Source organism: Salvelinus fontinalis, chromosome 14, assembly GCF_029448725.1.
Source record: "Salvelinus fontinalis isolate EN_2023a chromosome 14, ASM2944872v1, whole genome shotgun sequence".
NCBI classification, from domain to species: Eukaryota; Metazoa; Chordata; class Actinopteri; order Salmoniformes; family Salmonidae; genus Salvelinus; species Salvelinus fontinalis.
Window position 1 is genome coordinate 46445578 of NC_074678.1, and position 26076 is coordinate 46471653.

The following is a 26076-nucleotide window of genomic DNA, read 5'->3' on the forward strand; positions in this document are numbered from 1 at the left end:
AAAATCTCAAATTTGGACTTATCAGAACAAAGGACAGATATCCACAAGTCTAATGTCCATTGCTCGTGTTTCTTGGCCCAAGCAAGTCTCGTCTTCTTATTGGTGTCCTTTAGTAGTGGTTTCTTTGCAGCAATTCGACCACGAAGGCCTGATTCACACAGTCTCCTCTGAACAGTTGATGTCTGTTATTTCAACTCTGTGAAGCATTTATTTGGGCTGCGATTTCTGAGGCTGGTAACTCTAATGAACTTATCCTCTGCAGCAAAGGTAACTATGGGTCTTCCTTTCCTGTGGCGGTCCTCATGAGAGACAGTTTCATCATAGCGCTTGATAGTATTTGCGACTGCACTTGAAGAAACTTGTTGAAATGTTCACATTGACTGACCATGTCTTAAAGTAATAATGGACTGTCGTTTCTCTTTGCTTATTTGAGCTGTCTGTTCTTGCCATAATATGGACTTGGTCTTTTACCAAATAGTGCTATCTTCTGTATACCACTCCTACCTGGTCACAACACAACTGATTGGCTCAAACGCATTAAGAAGGAAAGAAATTCCACAAATTCACTTTTAACAAGGCACACCTGTTAATTGAAATGCATTCCAGGTTGGTTGAGAGAATGCCAAGAGTGTGCAGAACTGTCATCAAGGCAAAGGGTGGCTACTTTGAAGAATCTAAAATATAATTTGATTTGTATAACACTTTTTTGGTCACTACATGATTCCATGTGTCATTTCATAGTTTTGAGGTATTCACTATTATTCTACAATGTAGAAAATAGTAAAAAATTAAGAAAAAACCTTGAATGAGTAGGTGTCTCCAAACTGTTGACTGGTACTGTATATACACAGTGCCTTCGGGAAAGTATTCAGACCCCTTGACCTTCCACTTTGTTACATTACAGCCTTATTCTAACATTGATGATTTTTTAAAATCAATCTACATACAATAACCCATAACGACAAAGCAAAAACAGGTTTTTGGTGTGCGATGAGGTATAGGTTGGGATATTTATTACGTGTGCGATGAGGTATAGGTTGAAATATTTGGGATATTTATTAACTGGCCATTTATTTACCTGTTTGAGTTTGAGGTAGAAGGTCTCGCTAAAGGCCTTGCGGCTAAAGTACCAGAAGCGCTCATTGGCCGGGTAGACGCGCACCAGGGTCTCCAGCAGGAAGCGCACCGGCTCCACCACCTCAGTCACCACCAGGTCCACCGCAACGGTCATGTACACTTGCTTATCTGGAGAGAGACCACCACAGAGAGGACAAGGTCACACACTGGATGGAGGGGGTGTTTGTAGTGCCAACAGCAGTTCCAGAATGTATACTGTATCTGTCTGGGTTAAAGTGGGCGTTGCGGGTTGACACACTAAGTGGATAAAGTGAAATGGTAGGCTATTAGCTTGATTTAAATGTATGTTTATAGAACGCAGAGAAAATATATTGCCTGCTGTTTTAATTAGATAGAACAAACGTGTACTCCTCAGAGGGCTTGGATTCCACCACTACCACCAGCTGTCAAACTAGCAACAGCAGCACACCTATTCTCTTACCTCACCCGTCCCAGAGAAAGAGACAAAGGTCCAATTTAAAACTAGAATCATATAACTACAACCAAGAAACTCAGCATCTTTAAATATCTACGAATTATTTAGAATCTAAGGAAACCGCATTCCAAGTCACAGCATGAGACAAGCTGTGTGTGATATATCGCAATGTAGTGCAGCATAAATCTAAGCTGTCCTCTAGTACCACCAGCTTCATCCAAGCGAAAAAGTGACGTCCGGGGTAACAGATCTTGCAACATCCAATTTTTGGGGTTGAAAAAAACAGATTGGGAGAAAAATAAACACACAGATAGCAATCGCCGAGCTAGGAAACGGAGGGAAAAATAACCCATTTCACAGTGAGAAGGTTTTATTATTGTAATTAACCAGGGGGGGGGGAAAGTCTACAAAACTGCCTTGTAAAGAATGGCCTAAAAATAGATTCCAATTACCATAAAAGTCAAGCATAGCATGTTGGTTTAGAAAGATGTTTTAAGAAACGGCATCCCTTCAAGCTTCCATTACCACAGGACTACTTTCCCTGCGTGCCAAATCGCTGACAACAAAGAAGGATTTGTTTAGTTGAGACCGAGAGGGCCATTGTTTTTAGAAGTCTTGTCTCTCCCAGTTTTGACATGAAGTAAGCTGTGTGGTTTAATAGTGTAGAATCAAAGTCATCAGTCCATGGTAGAAGGCTGTTTTTGTATAAGTAACAAATTATGTTCATGTTTTGTGGGAAGTCTTCCAGTGCATATAGCTTCATATTTCAAAAACCATTAGCTACAGTATATCAGTTAAATTCTATACGGAGAATTACTAAAAGTTCTGGCTCTGGTTTATTATTTACACAAACACTGTAATATCCAATGTTTACATGCATGTTCTGCAAGCCAGTTATCACAACTACCTACTTCCTTTTCTACTAGTGAATGGTTTGTTTTCTTTGTGGAGGAATCGTGGCTTTGTAGTTTAGACTACCTAACTCCCCTGAGCTGGGTTGCTTTGACAAGCTGCCATATAGGTTCAAGTCAAACTTTCCTGACTTCCGAGTCAGCAACTCCGCAGCGCTGCTAATTTGTTTGATATAATGAGTTCAGTGAGGCGAGGTCTTGCACTTGCAGCGCTTGGCAGCGTCTTACTGTGCATTACACTGGGACCTGATATATGAAAAGGTGTCTAAACCACCCATGTTTTCAGACAGCCAAATTGGTTTGGGGCATATATCACTTATTTTGCAGGCCATCGTAGGGAATAGCTGGTATCAAATGTTAGAGGCGGTGACTATTTTGTGACTGTTCAAAGTAAGAAATGTTAGCACAATTTTAAGTCACTTGAAATGCCTTTAAAAGAAATGTCCTGTGTTGGTTGAGAACAAAAAAGAAATCATTACAAATCAAAGGGGCTAGTTATATAGGTCGAGTCTGGGACCACATGGACAGGACCATTAGCTACAATTAGCACAAATGAAAAGCTCAGCACCAGTAAAGTCTTCCACGTCCCCTTTCCTCGGTCTCTGACCCTGTTAACCACTGAGGTTGAACGCTGCTAGCGCGCTAAACCAAATCGTAGAGCACAACCGCAATGTTGCTAATCTAATAGGCTTTCCCCAGCAAACAGGGAACGTCCGGAGGACATTGTGACGTTCCCATTTAGGTCCCTTAAGGGTTTCGGTGCGACGTTATTCCACTGACGTTCTGTGAACATTCTAAGAAAGTTGAGTGTTGGTCCCAAGGGAACGTTCTCTGGGGGACCCTTGTCTAGTTCCATGTACGTTCACAGGATATCACTGAGGACCATGTCAGGACGTTCATTTTACTAATCATTAGGACGTGGCATGATGGTCCTGAAAACATTCCAAAAAAGGTCCCGACATGGTCCTCAGTGATGTCCTGGGAACTTGCGGGGAACTACACAAAGGACCCCAGAGAACATTCCCTTAGGGACCATCACGCGACGGGAACTAGACAAAACCTCCAGGGGACCATTAGACAACATCCGAAGAAACTCCTAAAAACGTCCTCGGGGACGTCCCCAGGATCTACACAAAACTTCCAGGGAACCATTACAACATCGTGACGACTTAAGGCGACCATTTTGTCACGTCCCAGGACATCTTAACGACTCATTATTGTTTGCAGGTTCTATAGCGGAAAAAACAAAAGAAGGAAATAAGTGCCTTCCCCCTGTCAATATCAGAAATGACGCTTTAATTTGCCATCTCAGCCATCCATCTCCTCAGATGAAAATAGTAAGATAAACACTATAATAGTATAAGAGCTTTAATTTGTGTTGTTTTCTGCTTATTAGGCAGATGTCCATTGGAATTGATGAAAGAGTCATAAAATCATAAGAAACTGTCTGGCCAGCTATGAATGCGACAGCTAAGCTGGTTGGCAATGTCATGCTTCAGTATGCTAGTGTGTCAGGCTGGTTGACAATGGCATGCGTAAGTAAGATAGGCTGGTGACAGGGCTGAGGGATGGTTCTCACCTTTAGGTGTGTCTTCATTCAGCACCTGGAAGGCAGCCATGTTGGGGTTCCATGTGCCCGTGATCACATACGACTTTCCATCCGAGCTCTTCCCCATGGACTCCTTCACATAGGCACAAACAGGGAAATGACATACAATCACGGTCAACAGGCCTCAAACGGCAAAGCCATTCCAATCAAAAGCCAAAGAATCAATTGTCAATTCAACTCTGTTTAACCTGCCCAATACAGAGTACACTAAAGTCAACAAAAAGACTAAATAACTAGTCTCATAGTGATAGTTCAGTACATAGAAATGGGAGTGCTGTTCTGTAACTTGGTTATGTGAATAAAGGAAACCACTGTGATTGCTGCTCACCATGTCTAGAAGATGCATGTCACTGTTCCGAACCTTCTGCCCTGGGCTCAGCAACATCCCAAAACACCTGAGGGAGAGGAACACAGGTCAGGGCCAATGGATCAAGGGGGCACTGCAACTCACCTTTCATAAAACCCAAAGTTTGGGTTTTGGCTAAATTTGGATTCATTATAAAGATAAAACGGTATTTGCTGAGAGACTCATAATTGAATAAAATCAAATAATTAAAAAGAAATCTCCATCAGCGTGGCATTAGCAAAGCTACAGGTATATTTTGTTAGAGTGACCCAATTCTGAATTCTGTAGACTCTAGTCGAATCCTGGTGTGGGTGAATATGCATGGGTCTATTTATAAATTCAAAGAATCCAAATTAAACTACAGCAAAGCAGTGCCAATATCACTTGGAAACAGAGACCACTATGTGCCTGTTTCTTATGATAGGTGCGCCATCAAGTGGTTGCGCTGAGAATCACTACTTCATAAGAAAAGAAACCATATATTATGCTTCCATCTGAAGTGCTTTGATTTCCCCCCCTCCTTCGTAAGGTTGACCTAGAACTTTCCTACACATGACATTACTGATGTAAGAAGGCATGACTACTATTATTGGACTCCCGAGTGCTTGAGGCATCACTACAGACACCCTGGATCAAATCCAGACCATCACAACCGGCCGTGATTGAGAGTCCCATAAGGCGGAGCACAAATTGGCCCAGCGTCGTCCAGGTTTGGCCAGTGTAGGCCGTCATTGTAAATAAGAATGTGTTATTATCTGACTTGCCTAGTTAAATAAAGGTTAAATTAAAACAAAAAATTATTCACAAGGCTTCAGGGTCAGACGGATTACAGGACGAGTACTCTGAGCATGCGCTGACCAGCTGGCAAGTGTCTTCACTGACATTTCCAACCTCTCCCTGACCAAGTCTAACACCTACACGTTTCAAACAGACCACCATAGTGCTCAAGAATGCCATGGTAACCTGTCTAAAGGACTATCGCCCGTAGCACTCATGTAGCCTTGAAATGCTTTGAAAGGCTGGTGATGGCTCACATCAACGCCATCATCCCAGACACCCTGGACCCACACCAATTCGCATAACGGAATCCACAGATGACGCAACCTCTACTGCACTCCACACTGCCCTTTCCCCCTTGGACAAAAGGAACACCTACGTGAGAATGCTGTTCATAGACTACAGCTCAGCGTTGAACACCCTAGGATTCAACAGCTCCCTCTGCTACTTGATCCTGGACTTCCTGACGGGCCGCCCACAGGTGGTGAGGGTAGGCAATGACACATCTGCCACGCTGACCATCAACACGGGCGCCCCTCATGGGAGCGTGCCTAGTCCCCTCCTGTACTCCCTGTTCACCCACGACTGCATGGCCGTGCACGACTCCAACACCATCATTACGTTTCACGAAGATGATGAGACAGCCTACAGGGAGGTCGTCAGAGACCTGGCAGTGTGGTGCCAGGATAGGAACCTCTCCCTCAACGTCAGCAAGACAAAGGAGCTGATCGTGGACTACAGGAAACGGAGGGCCGAGCACGCCTCCAGCCACGTCGACAGGGCCATAGTAGAGCAGGTCGAGAGCTTCAAGTTACTTGGTGTCCACATCACTAAGGAGTTATCATGGTCCATACATACCAACACATATGTGAAGAGGACACAACAACGCCTCCTCCCCCTCAGGAGGCTGAAAAGATTTGTCATGGGCCCTCAGAACCTCAAGAAGTTCTACAGCTACACCATTGAGCGCATCATGACTGGCTGCACCACCGCTTGGTAAAGGATCTGCTTGGCATCCGACGCAAGGCACTACACAGGGTAGTGCGTACGGCCCAGTACATCACTGCAATCCAGGATCTCTATACCAGGCGGTGTCAGAGGAAGGCCCGAAAAATTGTCAAACACTCCAGCCACCCAAGTCAGACTGTTCTCTCAGCTACCACATGGCAAGCCATACTGATGCACTAAGTCTGGAACCAACAAGACCCCGAACAGCTTCTACCCCCAAGCCATAAGACTGCTAAATAGTTAGTTAGTAGCTATTGATTAACTTCTTATGGCTGGGGGCAGTATTGAGTAGCTTGGATGAATAAGGTGCCCAGAGTAAACTGCCTGCTACTCAGGCCCAGAAGCTAAGATATGCATATTAGTAGATTGGGATAGAAAACAATCTGACGTTTCTAAAACTGTTTGAATGATGTCTGTGAGTATAACAGAACTCATATGGCAGGCAAAAACCTGAGAAAAAAAATCAAACCAGGAAGTGGGAAATCTGAGGTTTGTAGGTTTTCAAGTCTTTGCCTATCCAATATACAGTGTCTATGGGGTCATATTGCACTTCCTACGGCTTCCACTAGATGTCAACAGTCTTTAGAACCTTGTTTCAGGCTTCTACTGTGAAGGGGGAGAGAATAAGAGCTGACTGACTAAGAGGGCTGGCAGAATGCCATGAGCTCAGTCAGGCGTGCGCCCGTGAGAAGTAGCTGCGTTCCTTTTCCTTTCTAAAGACAAAGGAATTCTCCGGTTGAAACATTATTGAAGATTTATGATAAAAACATCCTAAAGATTGATTCTATATATCGTTTGACATGTTTCTACGAACTGTAATGGAACTTTTTGACTTTTCGTCTGGCCTGCGCTTCGTGAATTTGTGAACTAAATGCGCGAACAAAAAGGAGGTATTTGGACATAAATTATGGACTTTATTGAACAAACATTTGTTGTGGAACTGGGATTCCTGGGAGTGCATTCTGATGAAGATCATCAAAGGTAAGTGAATATTTATAATGCTATTTCTGACTTCTGTTGACTCCACAACATTGCGGGTATCTGTATGGGTTGTTTTGGTCTCTGAGCGCTGTACTCAGATTATTGCATGGTGTGCATTTCCGTAAAGCTTTATTTAAATCTGACACAGCGGAGAAGTATATCTATAATTCCATGCATATCACTTGTATCTTTTATCAATGTTTATTATGAGTACTTCTTTAAATTGATGTGGCTCTCTGCAAAATCACCGGATGTTTTGAAAGCAAAACATTACGGAACATAACACACCAATGTAAACTGAGATTTTTGGACATAAATATGAACTTTATCGAACAAAACATACATGTATTGTGTAACATGAAGTCCTATGAGTGTCATCTGATAAAGATCATCAAAGGTTAGTGATTAATTTTCTCTATTTCTGCTTTTTGTGACTCCTCTCTTTGGCTGGAAAAATGGCTGTGTTTTTCTGTGACTAGGTGCTGACCTAACATAATTGCAATGGTATGCTTTCGTCGTAAAGCCTTTTTGAAATCGGACACTGTGGTGGGATAACAACAAGTTTATCTTTAAAATGGTGTATAATACTTGTATGTTTGAGTAATTTTAATTATGAGATTTCTGTTGTTTGAATTTGGCGCCCTGCACTTTCACTGGCTGTTGTCATATCGATCCCGTTAACGGGATTTCAGCCGTAAGAAGTTAACTATCTGCATTTGTCTCATTACATGCACTGCTGTTACTGTTATTTGTCTATCATTTTGCCTAGTCACTTTATTCCTACTTACATGTATACTGAACTAAAATGCAACATGTAACCATTTCAAAGATCTACAGTTCATATGAGGTAGTCAGTCAATTAAAATCAACTCATTAGGCTCTAATTGATGGATTTCACATGACTGGGAATACAGATATGCATCTGTTGGTCACAAATAGTAAAAAATATATATATATACACTGCTCAAAAAAATAAAGGGAACACTTAAACAACACAATGTAACTCCAAGTCAATCACACTTCTGTGAAATCAAACTGTCTACTTAGGAAGCAACACTGATTGACAATACATTTCACATGCTGTTGTGCAAATGGAATAGACAAAAGGTGGAAATTATAGGCAATTAGCAAGACACCCCCACTAAAGGAGTGATTCTGCAGGTGGTGACCACAGACCACTTCTCAGTTCCTATGCTTCCTGGCTGATGTTTTGGTCACTTTTGAATGCTGGCGGTGCTCTCACTCTAGTGGTAGCATGAGATGGAGTCTACAACCCACACAAGTGGCTCAGGTAGTGCAGCTCATCCAGGATGGCACATCAATGTGACAACCAAGCAGCAGGACCGCTACCTCCGCCTTTGAGCAGGAGGAGCACTGCCAGAGCCCTGCAAAATGACCTCTAGCAGGTCACAAATGTGCATGTGTCAGCATATGGTCTCACAAGGGCTCTGAGGATCTCATCTCGGTACCTAATGGCAGTCAGGCTACGTCTGGCGAGCACATGGAGGGCTGTGCGGCCCCACAAAGAAATGCCACCCCACACCATGACTGACCCACCGCCAAACCGGTCATGCTGGAGGATGTTGCAGGCAGCAGAACGTTCTCCACGGCGTCTCCAGACTCTGTCACGTCTGTCACAGGTGCTCATGTGCTCAGTGTGAACCTGCTTTCATCTGTGAAGAGCACAGGGCGCCAGTGGCGAATTTGCCAATCTTGGTGTTCTCTGGCAAATGCCAAACGTCCTGCGCGGTGTTGGGCTGTAAGCACAACCGCCACCTGTGGACGTCGGGCCCTCATACCACCCTCATGGAGTCTGTTTGACCGTTTGAGCAGACACATGCACATTTGTGGCCTGCTGGAGGTCATTTTGCAGGGCTCTGGCAGTGCTCCTCCTGCTCAAAGGCGGAGGTAGCGGTCCTGCTGCTGGCTTGTTGCCCTCCTACAGCCTCCTCCACATCTCCTGATGTACTGGCCTGTCTCCTGGTAGCGCCTCCATGCTCTGGACACTACGCTGACAGACACAGCAAACCTTCTTGCCACAGCTCGCATTGATGTGCCATCCTGGAAGAGCTGCACTACCTGAGCCACTTGTGTGGGTTGTAGACTCCGTCTCATGCTACCACTAGAGTGAGAGCACCGCCAGCATTCAAAAGTGACCAAAACATCAGCCAGGAAGCATAGGAACTGAGAAGTGGTCTGTGGTCACCACCTGCAGAATCACTCCTTTAGTGGGGGTGTCTTGCTAATTGCCTATAATTTCCACCTTTGTCTATTCCATTTGCACAACAGCATGTGAAATGTATTGTCAATCAGTGTTGCTTCCTAAGTAGACAGTTTGATTTCACAGAAGTGTGATTGACTTGGAGTTACATTGTGTTGTTTAATTGTTCCCTTTATTTTTTTGAGCAGTGTATATAAAAAGGGCCTCAAGATCTAGTTACGGTATTTCTGTGCGTTCAAATTGCCATCGATAAAATGCAATTGTGTTCGTTGTCCATAGCTTATGTCTGCCCATACCATAATCCCACCACCACCATGGGGCACTCTGTTCACAACGTTGACATCCGCAAACCGCTCCCCCACATGATGACATACACGTGGTCTGCGGTTGAGAGGCCAGTTAGACATTCTGCCAAATTCTCTAAAACAACGTTGGAAGCGGCTTATGGTAGTGAAATTAACATCAAATTCTCTGGCAACAGCTCTGGTGGACATTCCTGCAGTCAGCATGCCAACTGCGCACTCTGTGGCATTGTGTTGTGTGACAAAACTGCACATTTTAGAGTGGCCTTTTATTGTCCCTAGCACAAGGTGCACCTGTGTAATGCTCATGCTGTTTAATCAGCCTCCTGATATGCCACACCTGTCAGGTGGATGGATTATCCTGGCAAAGAAATGCTCACTAAAAGGGATGTAAATAAATTTGTGCACAATATTTGAGAGAAATAAGCTTTTTGTGCGTATGGAACATTTCTGGGATCTTTTATTTCAGCTCATGAAACAAACATTTACATATTGCCTTTATATATTTGTTCAGTGTACATATCTACCTCAATTACCTCGTACCCCTGCACATCGACTTGTGTATAAAGCCAAGTAATCAATTCTCATTGTTAAATTTTTCTACTATTTCTCTTTCTCTCTGCATTACTGGGAAGGGCCCATTAGTAAGCATTCCACGGTTAGTTTTACACGTTCTTTATGAAGCGTGTGACAAATTAAATGTGATTTATAGCAATTGACTTGACATCAACACACACAACATTTTTGTTTAGGTTAGCTACTTGGGCAAAACGAGTAGGCAGCATGACACACCGTCACTGCTTAATTAAAGGAGATATGAACATAAAAAAGACGGTTGAAACTAAAAATAGGATGTAAAGCGTCTGCCTGGTCCCGTGTGGCTCAGTTAGTAGAGCACACAACGCCACGGTTGTGGGTTAGATTGCCACGGGGGACCAGTACGAAAACGTACAAAAATGTATGCACTCACTACTGTAAGTCACTCTGGATAAGAACCTCTGCTAAATACAGTGAGAGGTGAATGTGAGTTTTTTTATGATTTGTAATACATTAGCAAAAATTTCTTTAAAAAAACTGTTTTTACTTTGTCATTATTGGGTATTGTGTGTAGATTGAGGAGGGGAAAAAAGCAATTTAATCCATTTCAGAATAAGGCTGTAATGTAACAAAATGTGGAAAAAGTCAAGGGGTCTGAATACTTTACAAATGAACTGTAACTAAGTCATTAAATGCCTTTCAGAAGACACAAAACAGACCGAACAGTAACAGCTTCCTTCATGTCAATCAAGAAATCTAAACTGCTGCACAGTCTAAAACTGTAAACATACTCACATCACAATGACTTTATCCTAGACTAGCATAGGGTGAAATAAGTACACTCGCTCTTCCGGTTCTTCGCTGCGCCATTCTCGACTGACTATGTGTTAGCTGATCTTATCTTCATTGTTTCATTTCCAATGACTCAGCATGAAAAATACATTCAAACTAAAATCACACCCCCAAAAATGTTGGGCCTATTGTATAATATTTCCTTAAGTCAAGCTTTACCACGGTCTCCCTCTTGTACTCATCAATATGACCCAGAGGGGTTGTGTGTTCTTGTGCATAACAAGAACAGCATGCTACAGTATAGGACAGTGGTGCTGTCTAGTGTATGCAGCTCAGAAGGCCTTACAGAAGGATCAAGGAGGCAGCAGCCCCTCACCTCTCAATGCCCAGCTCTTGGTTGCTCATCTGCTGGACCGTGACCACCACCTTCTTCTGCACGCCCTGCCGCAACTTGAAGTAGAACTTGTCCCGGTCCTTGGGAACTGGGCTGAGGAGAGGAGAATGGGGGCAGATGAAGTAGGACAGTCACAAAAAGTAAGTTGTTGGCTTAAAGGTCTGTTAAAGTGAGTGAACGAGTGAGTGAGAGAGTGTGAGTGAGTGCTTTCACCCCATTGCATGCATAAGTGAGTGTGTGTGTAAGCGTGTTTAGTGGCTTCATGCTGACCTATAGTTTCCCTTGCTGTCGTCCTCCCGCACCTCCAGTGAGACTGTGAAGCTGAAGAGGTCACTGTCGGGGGAGAGGGGCAGGGCCGAGTCCCTCACGTCAGGGGCTGGCTTGGAGGAGCGGCGGAACGCTGTGGAGAAACTGTACAGTATCCGGCTCACCTGTAGGAAGAGAGGGAGAGGAGGGGAAAAGAGAAAATAGAGCTGTACTTTATAGATCGTTAGAATGGAAGGTTGTCTTTTCACTCAAGCTCTTCACTCACACTCTAGTCTTATAGCACCGTACCCTGGCTATCTACCAGTACTTTAAAGGCTGGTAGAAAGACAGACGATTGATCCTTGATTCATTCAAATAAAATCAAGTGTATGGTAGATCAGCTTTAATATTGCAGATAGAACATACAATCAATTTCAACTGGTAAATATCAATACCTATAATGCACGTTAAAACAAAGGTTAATGCTACTTCACTACAATGTTACTGTTATCAGGCCTGTTACAGCATGTTGTATAACATCATTCGTACCAAGGCTGGGCATATCATGAACTACAAAAAGAAAAGGATCACCAAGGAACTCTTCATATAATGAATTAAAATGCCTTGATTTGTATGGCATGTTCAATAGAAACAAAGTTTAAAAATCCGACTCGTTTCGGCTGCATGGCCTTCGTCAGGGAGTACAAAGAAATAATACAATGTCCTCTTTTGAACAGCTTTTCCAATTAGCCCTAATTTGAAGAGGGAGTGGTTACAAAATTGATTGGACACACCTAGTAAGCAATACTATACACATTAAAAAGTAAAATACTGTAGCTATGTTATCAAAAAAATCAACTCCAAGCTAGAAGTATCAGAATGCCTAGAAAGGATCTAGGCATTCTGATACTTCTAGCTTGGAGTTGAATTTTCACAATTTACTATTGTGTACCTTAGTAGCGCTTCCCTTCCTCCTCTTTCTATCATGAACTCCAATTCAATTGTTGTACAACATGGGCACATAAATAGCCTACTAATAAGAGTTAATTATGATAACACTCAAAAGGATTCAACCGGTCTCTAATTATTCTCTGAGGAACTTGTTTTGGTCTCTCCACAGTAGATATGCTGCCATTCTATCAGTTAAACCACCCCAAGTGGTAGTTTAGAATTCATCTAAATTTATGGGTGGGTTGCACCAACATGGATTAACTCTTAAACTGGGTTAAATCAAGGTGTATCTATTCATATTGTTGCACCAAATGTTAAACCTAGTTTAATTAAATCCTTCCTCTAATCTAAATTTAGTTTTCACTTCAAACCTAGATTAATTTTAAGCCTGTTGCTCAATGAATGAAAAATAAAAAATAAAATCAAAACTTACATTGGAGATTAATTCTAAACTGCCACTTGAGGTAGTTTAACTGAAAAAATGGCAGCATATCTACTGTGGAGAGTTCCTCAGTGAATAATTAGAGACAAGTTTAATCCTGTTGAGTTTTATGATTAACTCATTATTAGTAGGCTATTTATGTGCCCGTTTTGTACAACAATTGAATTGGAGTTCATGATGATGTTATACAACATGCTGTAACAGGCCTGATAACAGTAACATTGTAGTGAAGTAGCATTAACCTTTGTTTTAACGTGCATTATAGGTATTGATATTTACCAGTTATATATGTTTACTAAATATTGGTGGGTCAAGTTGTCCGTCGTCGTCATAGGGTTATGGAGAGGAGCAAACTGCTGAGGAATCATCTCGTATATCTTCTGGGTGATAGGATCAATTCCCTTGGACAGAGGCCCCCTGCCAGCTCCGGTCTGAAATAGCCCCCGCCTCTCCTCTGCCTCATCCTTTTTGGCTTTCGCTTATAAAAAATTCCAGCACGTTTTCATCCCATTTTGATCCCTCTTCTCTTTTTAATCCGTGTTGATCCATTAGTCGCATAAAATGGCCCAGGTGTCTTCCTGCCTTTTGACAGTCGTGTTGTCTGTCTCGTTATCCTCCAGTACATTACTAAATTCCTCCATCAGCGCCGACAATCGTTTTTTTTCACAAGTGGAGAAATGTGAACTTCTTTGACGTGCCATGATCAGGTGGCAAGCGGACAAACAAAAAACAGCTAAATAACGTTAAGTAATGACAACAATAATAATATTGTACGCTAGCTAGCTTGGTTTATAAACTAGCTAGCTACAGTAGCTAACTAATTCGTTTTCTGTCTAGTACTGGCAAATAACGGATTTTATTTCAAATCAGCCAACCCATGAGAACCTTTCATGATGGAGTTGGAGTAGTTCTCACGTTACATCGTATTTATTTAATCAAGGAACAGCAACTTTGTGGCTTCAATTGTCAAGTAGGCTAGCTACTTCGTTTTCAACTCACGAATGGTGTAACATGTCACTAATCGTAGTTTAAAACCATTCATTTTAAATCTGGATAAGTAAATTTATGATTAAGTGGTGCAACATCTGATTAATTATTAACCTAGCTTTACAAAACCAAGACTGGCGCTAATCCTAGTTTAATTTAAACCATGGTGGTGCAACCCACCATATATTAAAAAATAATAATAATAATAATTGAACAACAGGCTTAAAATGTATCTAGGTTTAAAGTGAAAACTAAACTTAGATTAGGAGGAAGCATTTAATTGAACTAGGATTAATTTAAAACTAGGTTAAAAATTTGGTGCAACAAAATTAATAGATAAACCTTGATTTAACCCAGTTTAAGAGTTAATCCATGTTGGTGCAACCCACCCTATGTTTTACGAGGGTCCTGAACCTCCCTATTTGTAACACTTCTACTGATATTGCCCTAAAAAAAACTTTACCCAGGAGTATAATGATATTTCCCATTGACTGATCGTGGTTTCTCAGATCCCCTAAGTTTGACCTATTTTTTCCCCCACTTTTGGCACAATAGAAACGGATACCAGAAAATAATCAATCCCATTAGCTTGATTAAGTATATTTTAAGTGATCCAAGTTTTTAAGCCTCCAAATAGTAGTCAATTCCAACGTGTCCATAGTATTCGTTATTTCTGAGCACCAGACAGTGATAGTTGGTAGTATGATTGCCTTCACGGTCCACTGACATACTTAAAACTGTATTTTAGTCCTGTACCATTCTAATAGAGTTATTTGTATCTTGGGAGACTCATTTGATTATTATAAATGTTTTCAAAGAAGTTTGCATCGTCATTATAGATTTATGACCCATCGTTGGATATTTTCTTCATCTGCATTAGACAGTGTCTCATTGCCAGTGAATTTCTGTTAAGTGTCTCCAAACTCACTAGTCGAGTCGTCAGCTACTTGGTCCATGGTCGCCATGTTTCACTGTGTTTATCACGGTGTTTGTTTGCCTTTATTTCTTGATCTAGTATTTGCCATAACATGCAGTTGCATACATAATGTTTCAGTTATTTCTTAACTTTAGAGTCGAGTTCTTTCCTAATTAAGAGGCATATTTTAGGAAAGAGAGGGAATGCCAAACGGATCACCTTCACTTGACTACCTCATAGTCGCCATCTTGACTACCTCCAAATCAAGTGTATGTTTACACCATTACTGTATATTGCTCCCTGTGCCAATAATGATTATCCAGACAATAAATAGAATAGTGACTCACAGCTTCCTTGATATGGCAGGAGAAGACGTGGATCTGAAAATCCTCAGAGCTACGGTAGCTCTCAGTGAAGGAGAAGCAGTCGCTCTCCATGGAGCCCTCGCGACCCCGGGAGCAGAACAGCACCTTGTAGATGGGGAAAGAAGCGATCTCCGTGCCCGATGCCTGGTCCACGATCCTGAGGCAGGGGAGACGACTTCAAGTCATTAAGCCTGGCAAATCCTATTGAAATGTGCCTTGCAACAACAAATCGTAACTATAGATCTTAGAAAAAGGATTGAGCTTAATATAGTGACATTACAGGGACATACAATTGGTTGACATTTTGGCAATGATATGAGTGCTACTGCTTTTCTTTATCTGGGATAGTCCCCACATAAGAATGTTTTTTGAACAATCCAAATCTCTGAGCTCTCCATAAGTGTGTACGGTAGGAGTTAGAAGTTGTTTAGTTAGGCCTAGGCCCCTAAGACTCATACAAGTTGAAGTTAGTGTATTATTTATTTTTTTATGTACTTTTTACCCCTTTTTCAACTCCTGTAAGGACTCGGGAGAAGCGGAGGTCGAGAGCCGGGACAAGGGCATCCCGGCCGGCCAAACCCTCCCCTAACCTGGACGACGCTGGGCCAATTGTGGGCCACCTTATGGGTCTCGGCCCTGCTGCGACACAGCCTGGGATCGAACCCGGGTCTGTAGTGACGCCTTAGACCGCTGCGCCACTCAGGAGGCCCGACGTTAAGTGTTTTTAATTCAACTATCTTAGGGCGCATCGACACGCTCCACTAATTTCCTCTGTTGTAATCATTCATGTTATTTCCCACAAACGACGTGTGAGCTTCTCATCTGGCAAACGCAATAAGGGATTTCATAACCACATGGTTCATTATTTAATTTCCTCTTTCTGTAAACCTGAAAGATTACGTTTAGAGAAATATCCATTACTGTACACATTCAAGTTTCTTTTCATAGTTCATGTGGTCATCTATCTTTTTTCCCATGGTTAACTACAGGCTTGTGTGGTGGTTGGGTCCATGTTTAAATATTCCTCAAAATGCTTCAACCAGAGCAGTTGCTCACGTCTAAACGAAACTGCCAGAAAGCGCCTATTCAGTATTTTGCTTCAATTAAGACAATCTGGTTGTAGGTGCAATATTTCAGATGAGTAAAGGTTTGGCCTACTTGTTGCATATACTTGGACAGGAGTCATACACACAATAGCAAGTACATGTTCCAAGTAGGCTTGGGCAGTATACTGTATATACCGTATCCCAGGATATTTGGAAAAAGCCACGGATGGGTTTTCAATACCGTCAAAACTATTTTGGAGGGGCCTACCGAGTGGCGCAGCGGTCTAAGGCACTTCATCACAGTGCTTGAGGCGTCACTACAGCTCTGGGTTTGTTCCATGGCTGTGTCACTGACGGCCGTGACCGGAAGACCCATGAGGAGGCAAGCTGACTTCGATCTCCAGTTGTACGGTGTTTCCTCCAACACATTGGTGCTGCTGGCTTCCGGGTTAAACGAGCAGTGTGTCAATAAGCAGTGCGGCTTGGCAGGGTCGTGTTTCGGAGGACGCATGGCTCTCGACCTTCGCCTCTCCCGAGTCCGTACAGGAGTTGCAGCGATGGGACAAGACTAACTATCAATTGGATATCACAAAATTGTGGGGGGGGGGGGGAATATATATATATATTTGAATATTTGTGGCTACTTAAGTTAATACCTGCAGTCAACTTGTGCAATACGTTAGGAGATTTTTGGGGCTCCCGAGTGGCGCAGCGGTCTAAGGCATTGCATCTCAGTGCAAGAGGCATCACTGCAGTCCCTGGTTCGAATCCAGGCTGCATGATTGGGAGTCCCATAGGGCAGCGCACAATTGGCCCAGCGTTTGGCCGGGGAAGGCAGTCATTGTAAGAAAGAATTTGTTCTTAACAGACTTGGCTAGTTAAATAAAAAGGTTACATTTTTTATTATTTTCCATTATGAAGCTTACCGTAGTTCCTCAGAACAGTGGAGCCAGTCACATGTTTGTTTGTAAATAACACAATGGGAGAAAGCAGGAGCTGGCGAGTCCATAGCGTTCAATATCTGTCGGTGAGTCTCTGTTGTGCAGCGCACATGAGGTGATAAAGTTAAACTTGTTTGCAATTCACTACTAAATGTTTGCCCTCAGATATCTTATAATGGCTTTCTGCTAGCAGTCAAAAAGCTCTGGAAGAGTTCTGTACAGTTGCCTTTTTTTCAACTGTGCTTCCTACTAGCGTTTTTCCCCCTCTTCTGTTCTTCTCCCCTCCGTTCCAGGAACACAAACTCTTCCTTCAGAAAAGCATGCATCACAACTTTGTTTATTTGCACAATTTCTCTCATTCACTTTTGCTTGTAAATGTCCACACTCACCGAAAATGACATTTGGTAGCTACTAGCCATGTTTGGATTTGCCTGTCTTTGCAATTAGTTGTGTTTGTTTTCGCTCATTAACGTTTCACTATTAGTTGGTGCAAATCTTACTAGCATTCTTGTAACAAGAGGTCTAATAGTCTTTCCTCGCATTTTTAGCGCCCCTTGTGTGCTATGTCGGTAATACCATAAATCCTGGGATGAAAGAAGGACGGTATAACGATATGAAAATCTGGATACCACCCAAGCCTAGTTGCAAGTACATGTTCTTGAAGGCTTTAGTTTAGGTCTATGTTATTTCAGGAGAAATGCCCCAGAGCTCAAAAAATAGAACACATTCATATATACATTGCAGTGGTGCAGTATATTGGTGCATAAATGACTGATCTGACATCTTGAGCACAAAAGGTGGAACATGACAGAGTTGCTACGCTCTACCCACAGTGACCACAGACACACACACTTCACATAGTATAGTCTCTATATGACTGACCTGACGCAGCCCTCGGGTACATTGGGCACATGGAGGGTGATGGGAATTGGGATGGCACTCTCTGCCCGCAGCGTGGTCATGGCTCTCAGGGCCTCAGGCTCACTGCGAGGGGCCTTCACCCACGTACAGCCCAGGTAGGACAGTTTACTGAACTGAACACTGTCCTCCTCCTCCTGGACTGGAGGACTGCCCTGCCCTGCGGGAGGACACACTGACTCCACTGAGGGGGCAGACAGACAACAGGTCAAATATTAATTATTGATTAGAGTGATAGGGTAGACAAGGGTAGCTCTGTGGAATAAATGGGTTGCCTAATCCTAGGTAAATCCTCAGTAAAATTGTACCTGAATTTACAAAATTATTATTTGATGCTATTATAATTTAGCTTTTGATGATAAGAGTAACTTGATGCAAAGTTTAATGCTAAAGTAGTACAGAGGAAAATGGAAATCAAGAGAGGGTGGTCTACAGGGAGAGGTGGGATGGGCTGAGAGTGGCAGAGGGCTGGGATTAAAGCTCATGATGTCATAGTTATCACCAAAAAAACACTACATATCATGTATACCGGGTATTTCACTTTTATTTTAAATCAGTGATAATACTGAGACCAAGGTGTCTTTTACAGATGAATTACATACAGTGCATATGGAAAGTATTCAGACCCCTTCCCTTTGTCCACATGTTACATTACAGCCTTATTGAAAAATGTTTTAAATATTTTTTGCCCATCAATCTACACACAATACCCCATAATGACAATGCAAAAACAGGTTTTTAGAAATGTTTGCAAGTTTAACAATATTTAAAAACAGAAATACCTTATTTACATAAGTATTCAGACCCTTTGCTATGAGACTCAAAATTGAGCTCAGGTGCATCCTGTTTCCATTGATCAGATGTTTCTACACCTTGATTGGAGTCCACTTGTGGTAAATTCAATTGATTAGACATGATTTGGAAAGGCACACACCTGTCTATGTAAGGTCCAACAGTTGACAGTGCATGGCAGATCAAAAACCAAGCCATGAGGTCGAAGGAATTGTCCGTAGAGCCCCGAGACAGAACTGTGTCGAGGCACAGATCTGCAGAAAGGTACCAAAAAATGTCTGCAGCATTGAAGGTCCCCAAGAACACAGTGGCCTCCATCATTCTTAAATGGAAGAAGTTTGGAACCACCAAGACTCTTCCTAGATCTGGTCGCCCGGCCAAACTGAGCAATCGGGGGAGAAGGTGCTTGGTCAGGGAGGTGACCAAGAACCCGATGGTCATTCTGACAGAGCTCCAGAGTTCCTCTGTGGAGATGGGAGAAACTTCCAGAAGGACAACCATCTCTGCAGCACTTCACTAATCAGGCCTTTATGGTAGAGTTGTCAGACGGAAGCCACTCCTCAGTAAAAGGCACGACAGCCTGCATGGAATTTGCCAAAAGGCATCTAACGGACTCTCAGACCATGAGAAACAAGATTCTGTGGTCTGATGAAACCAAGATTGAACTCTTTGGCCTGAATGCCAAGCGTCACATCTGGAGGAAACCTGGCACCATCCCTACGGTGAAGCATGGTGGTGGCAGCAACATGCTGTGGGGATGTTTTTCCCCATTGGCAGGGACTGGGAGACTAGTCAGGATCGAGAGAATGATTAACGGAGCAAAGTACAGAGAGATCCTACTCCAGAGCGCTCAAGGCATCAGACTGGGGTGAAGGTTCACCTTCCAACAGGGCAACAACACTAAGCACACAGCCAAGACAACACAGGAGTGGCTTCGGACAAGTCTCTGAATGTCCTTAACAGGCCCAGCAAGAGCCTGGACTTGAACCCGATCTAATATCTCTGGAGAGACCTGAAAAGAGCTGTGGAGCAACACTCCCCATCCAACCATGACAGTTTACAATCTAACACCAAGTTATTTAGTCGCCTCAACTTGATCAACAGACACAACATTCATTAACAGATTCACCTGGTCTAAAACCTGACTGATGTACATTTAGAATACATTTCAAACATAGGATTCTAATATTTTAGCTAGGCAAGAATGTTTAGAAATAGACCAATAATTATTTAGGTCACAAGAGTCAACACCTTTGTGAAAAGGGGAGTACGTGGGTTGCCTTCCAAACCCTGAGGGTAGTACCTGATCTAATTGTCAGGATAAAAATATAGGTTAATGATTCAGCAATCAGGGGGACAGAGAGGTGCAGAAAAAAATGGATCCAGCATATCAGCCCCAGTGGATTTAAGCAAGGCATCTAGCACATCGCAGATAGTAAATTGTCGAAATGAAAACAAAAGATTCACTAGAAGTTGATGGGTTAACCGTCGAGTCAGCTAGAGGCTGACAGAGGGAAAAGCTGTTGATTGACTGACCAGGATCAATTAAACCACTGTTTTACTCAAATAAAATGCCTGCCAAGATGAAATGATGATTAAAAGCATAACTTATCCCATTCTTCTCAGTTATGACGCCAGAGTCAGACAGAACTTGCTTAGGCAGGGAAGAAGATGAACTTGTACAGTTCAGTGCATTTACTGTTTTACAACATTTAGAAGGATGACCAAAGATGGAGCTTAAAAAGTAGCTTGATTTAGCTTTCTTAATAACGAGATATCTGTTTCTCAATTGTCTAAAATATTTGGGGACCCTATTAGATTGAATTGAATAAAAGTCTGGTATGAGAATGGTAGCCCCTATCTGCAAAAGCAGTGTGTCTGCAGAAAGTTTAGTATATTGGCTATTGATCTGTGCCTTAAAATCTTTAGTGTGACTTACTAGCATATATGGGCAAACGAATGTACAAGGGCAGGCCGAGCCAATGACCTAATTTCAAGATGGCTGCTACCTACATTCCGGTTAGCGTTGTGAAGCATAAACAAAATAAACACGGAATACGTTGATACACACCAAAAGCCGGGACTCCACAGCTCATGAGCATGTTAATTTGTCTGCCTGTGACCTACCGTTATTGACCACCAGCCCAGAGAGTCAAAATGTTTATTTGACACAACATGTAGGGACACTAGGGAAGTAACCATTCTCACCACTCATCATGAGGCATTCAACAACAACCATGTCTCAAGGAGGGTGAAAGGGGAAGAATAGCCCAATTCCTGTTTCTGTGAAGGACTACAATGCAAGCATGTGGAGGTATCGACCTATCTGATGCTTGAGATAGGCTACTACCAGGTCCTCCACAAGATCAGGAAGTGGTATAAGACTTTTACCACTTTGTGGACATTGCTACAGTAAATCTTGTTTTCATTCTCCACAAGCAGATGGCCAAAGCAAAAGGTTAAACCCCTCTCTCCCAGTTGGCCTTTCAAGAGCAGCTGGTGTTGGATATGGCTGAATTGGGGGGCCCAAAGCAACCTCACAACAATCACAAGACCCCCCACTCAACCACTCAAGGTGAGCGCCACTATCCAACACACATGCCAAAAGACAGAAGGAAGAACTGCAAGCATTGCACAAAACACCGGGGGGGGGGGGGGGGGGGGGGGCTTGAATGGCATATCTCCTATCTGAAATGCCAGTTTGCGTTTTGCTTCTTGGAAGAGAAGGACTGCTTCAAAGTCTAATCACGACATGCACCAGCTGAGGTGAAAGTGAAATATAAATCATCTACACCTGGGACGTCAAACAAACACCATTTGTAAATAGTTCAGCTTGTTTCTATTTTTGCATCTTTTGTAGTGAAGGACACGTGTGTAACCACGTTTGTGTTTGATAAGACATTTTGTATGCATGCACGCGCGTGCATACAAACACACGCGCACACACACACATGCATACTTTTTGGGATCACTTAGAAATGTCCTTGTTTTTTAAAGAAAAGCACATTTTTTGTCTATTAAAAGAACATCAAATTGATCAGAAATATAGTGCAAAACACCAGTCTCAACGTCAACAGTGAAGAGTCGCGACTCCGGGATGCTGGACTTCTAGGCAGAGTTGCAAAGAAAAAGCCAAATCTCAGACTTGCCAATAAAAATAAAAAAAGATTAAGATGGGCAAAAGAAAACAGACAGTGGACAAAGGAACTCTGCCTAGAAGGCCAGCATCCGGAATTGCCTCTTAACTGATGACGTTGAGACTGGTGTTTTGCGGGTACTATTTAATGAAGCTGCCAGTTGACGACTTGTGAGGAGTCTGTTTCTCAAACTAGACGCTAATGTACTTGTCCTCTTGCTCAGTTGTGCACCGGGGCCTCCCACTCCTTTCTATTCTGGTTAGAGCCAGTTTGCGCTGTTCTGTGAAGGGAGTAGTACACAGCATTGTACGAGATCTTCAGTTTCTTGGCAATTTCTCGCATGGAATAGCCTTCATTTCTCAGATCAAGAATAGACTGACGAGTTTCAGAAGAAAGTCCTAAGTTCCTGGACATTTTGAGCCTGTAATCGAACCCACAAATGCTGATGCTCCAGATACTCAACTAGTCTAAAGAAGGCCAGTTTTATTGCTTCTTTAAATCAGTACAACAGTTTTCAGCTGTGCTAACATAATTGCAAAAGGATTTTCTAATGATCAATTAGCCTTTTAAAATTATAAACTTGGACTAGCTAACACAACATGCCATTGGAAGACAGGAGTAATGGTTGCTGATAATGGGCCTCTGTACACCTATGTAGATATTGCATTTAAAAAATAATCTGCTGTTCCCAGCTAGAGGTCATTTGCAACATTAACAATGTCTACACTGTACTTCTGATCAATTTGATGTTATTTTAACAAGGACATTTCTAAGTGACCCCCAAACTTTTGAACGGTAGTGTATGTATGTATGGCTTTTATGTTTTTTGTAAACAGGGGACCAATGCATTGGATATGCCTAGGCAAAACGTCCAAGCACTTTGGAGAGTTTGAAAAAACACATGGATATCCCCTGCATGTCCCCCGACACCACCACAATGTTTTGAGAGAAGTTGGTGTTGTAGAAACATATTTTATTTTGTGAACAATATCTTTTAGGCACATCCAGTGTGCAAAAACAGTGCAATTACCACATTCTGACAAACGACACTTGAATGTACCCTGGACTTTTTATTTTACCTTTATTTAAGTAGGCAAGTCAGTTAAGAACAAATTCTTAATTTACAATGACGGCCCAGGAACAGTGGGTTAACTGCCTTGTTTCCAACTCTAGTCATCAATAATTCACTTATATCTGGTCAATGAAAGATGTTATTTTGTGTGTGCTTGACCTTGTGAACTAATTCCTATCCATCTTCGGATCATTTCCTCATAATCTCCCAGATTTCTTTTTTCCAAATAGACCAAGTTTTGGCACGTCAGAATCATGTAATTACACATGAATAGCAGTTACTTTTGGGTAGGTCTATTTATGCATAAATCTACATTTAAGAGGTTAAATTGATCTGAGGCCAGGGATAACCAATCCAGATTCAAATCCCCTAAAATGACACACTTTGAGGACAGAAAAGGCTTTAAAACACTCAGATGTAACACCAATCGCACCCGCCATGGCAGCAGGGGGGCAGTAAATCCCAGCAACAAATACATGCGTTAACTGGTTTATGGACACATCTACAACCAGGAGCTCAAATGTCTTGCGAACAGAAATATTTAGAGATTGGAACGCCATGAAATTAGATTTTACATATATGCCCACTCCTCCCCCAATCTGTCACATCTAATATAATGTTTAAGTCAAAAAACTATATTTCTGTTATGTCGTACTGTGTTTAAAAGTACCATGTATGTAAAATGTTAATGTAACAACCGGTGGAAACTAAAACAGTACTTTTGTACAGAGGACAAACCACAATGCTAGTCCTCTGTAGCTGAGGAAGCCACTTGTGGAAAGAGGAAGTCATGTCTAACCTGTGCTTTCTCACTCAACAACAGGATGTGAAACAATGAGGACAGAACAGCAGCACCTGGAAGTGCACTGCTGACTTGCACACCACCAGGTTGGACTGAAGAAGAGAAATTGTTCTCAAATAGATAAATACATGACATGCATCTCATGACAATGAAACTGTATTTTGTAGACTGTTGCTGTAGATGGGCTGTGTTTTGGTTAACCAGCCCTGTGACATACAGTACCAGGGCACGTTGACCTCTACTTGTCTGTATGGCCAGTGCAGTACACTATGATACTACTCAGTAACAATTGATGATAGGATGAAATTGTGCATCTTTTCTACTGATTTCACCTACTGCACATAAAGCATGTGAAATTATTCTTCAAATCATGTAGATATGATAAAATGTTATTCTACATTGAGGTCACCAGAGCAGCCAGCAAAAGCTTATATACACACACAGTACCAGACAAATTTGGACCGAACTACTCATTCAAGGTTTTTTCCTTTTACCATTTTCTACATTGTAGAATAGTAGTGAAGACAACAAAACTATGAAATAACACATATGGAATCATGTAGTATCCAAATAAGTGTGATCCTTCAAAGTAGCCACCCTTTGCCTTGATGACAGCTTTGCACACTCTTGGCATTCTCTCAACCAGCTTCATGGGGTAGTCACCTGGAATGCATTTTGATTAACAGGTGTGCCTTGTTCATTTGTGGAATTTCTTTCCTTCTTAATGCATTTGAGACAATCAGTTGTGTATGACAAGGTAGAGGTGGCATACAGAAGATAGCCTTACTTGGTAAAAGACCAAAGCCACATTATGGCAAGAACAGCTCAAATAAGCAAAGAGAAATGACAACCCATCATTACTTTAAGACACGAAGGTCAGTCAATCCGGAACATTTGAAGAACTTTGACATTTCTTCAAGAGCAGTCGCAAAAATCTAATCAAATTTTATTTGTCACGTGCCGAATACAACAGCTGTAGACCTTACAGTTAAATGCTTACTTACAAGCCCTTAACCAGTGTGTAGACCACACTACCTTAGGTGAGCAAAACCTTGAGACTTGCTTAGATATCGTGCACCAGTTGTTTACAAATATGCATAGGCCCCCGCCCGTGTCTTACCAGAGGCTGCTGTTCTATCCTGCCGATAGTGTATAACCCACCAGCTGTATGTTATTAATATCGTCGTACAGCCACGACTCGGTGAAACATAAGATATTACAGTTTTTAAATGTCCCGTTGGTAGGATATACGTGGTTTCAGTTTGTCCCATTTATTTTCCAGCGATTGAACGTCAGCTAGCAGTACGGAGGGCAAAGGCAGATTAGCCACTCGTCGCCTGATCCTCACAAGTCACCCTGATCTCTTTCTGCGAAATCTCTGTTTCCTTCTCTAGTGAATGACGGGGATGAGGGCCTGTTCGGGTGTTTGGAGTATATACTTCCCGTATGACTCATTAAAGAAAAACTCTTTGTCCAATTTGAGGTGAGTAATCGCAGTTCTGATATCCAGTAGCTCTTTTCGGTCATAAGAGACGGTAGCAGCAACATTATGTACAAAACAAGTTACGAAATACGCAGAAAAACAAACAAAATAACATGGTTGGATAAGAGCCAATAAAACGGCAGCCATCCCCTCCGGCTCCATCTTCACAAAAACCGTCAATGAGAGCAATGATGAAACTAGCTCTCATGACGACCGCCACAGGAAAGGAAGACCCAGAGTAATATATATACACTGCTCAAAAAAATAAAGGGAACACTTAAACAACACAATGTAACTCCAAGTCAATCACACTTCTGTGAAATCAAACTGTCCACTTAGGAAGCAACACTGATTGACAATAAATTTCACATGCTGTTGTGCAAATGGAATAGACCAAAGGTGGAAATTATAGGCAATTAGTAAGACACCCCCAAAAAAGGAATGGTTCTGCAGGTGGTGACCACAGACCACTTCTCAGTTCCTATGCTTCCTGGCTGATGTTTTGGTCACTTTTGAATGCTGGCGGTGCTTTCACTCTAGTGGTAGCA

The 26076-nt window shown here is 42.3% G+C and overlaps 1 protein-coding gene across 2 annotated transcripts in view; it reads right to left on the reverse strand.

Annotated features, from left to right (window-relative positions):
• The window catches only part of LOC129811003 (rab GTPase-activating protein 1-like), a 164643-nt gene that overhangs the window by 126768 nt on the left and 11799 nt on the right, over positions 1 to 26076 (reverse strand). For both annotated transcript variants that reach the window (XM_055862075.1, XM_055862077.1), the window contains exons 4-10: positions 18207 to 18426; positions 15320 to 15494; positions 11701 to 11861; positions 11413 to 11523; positions 4401 to 4467; positions 4043 to 4145; positions 1079 to 1245 (exon numbers count right to left, since the gene is read on the reverse strand). In XM_055862075.1, coding sequence (XP_055718050.1) covers positions 1079 to 1245; positions 4043 to 4145; positions 4401 to 4467; positions 11413 to 11523; positions 11701 to 11861; positions 15320 to 15494; positions 18207 to 18426 — 1004 coding nt within the window. The remainder of the gene's footprint in view (positions 1 to 1078; positions 1246 to 4042; positions 4146 to 4400; positions 4468 to 11412; positions 11524 to 11700; positions 11862 to 15319; positions 15495 to 18206; positions 18427 to 26076) is intronic.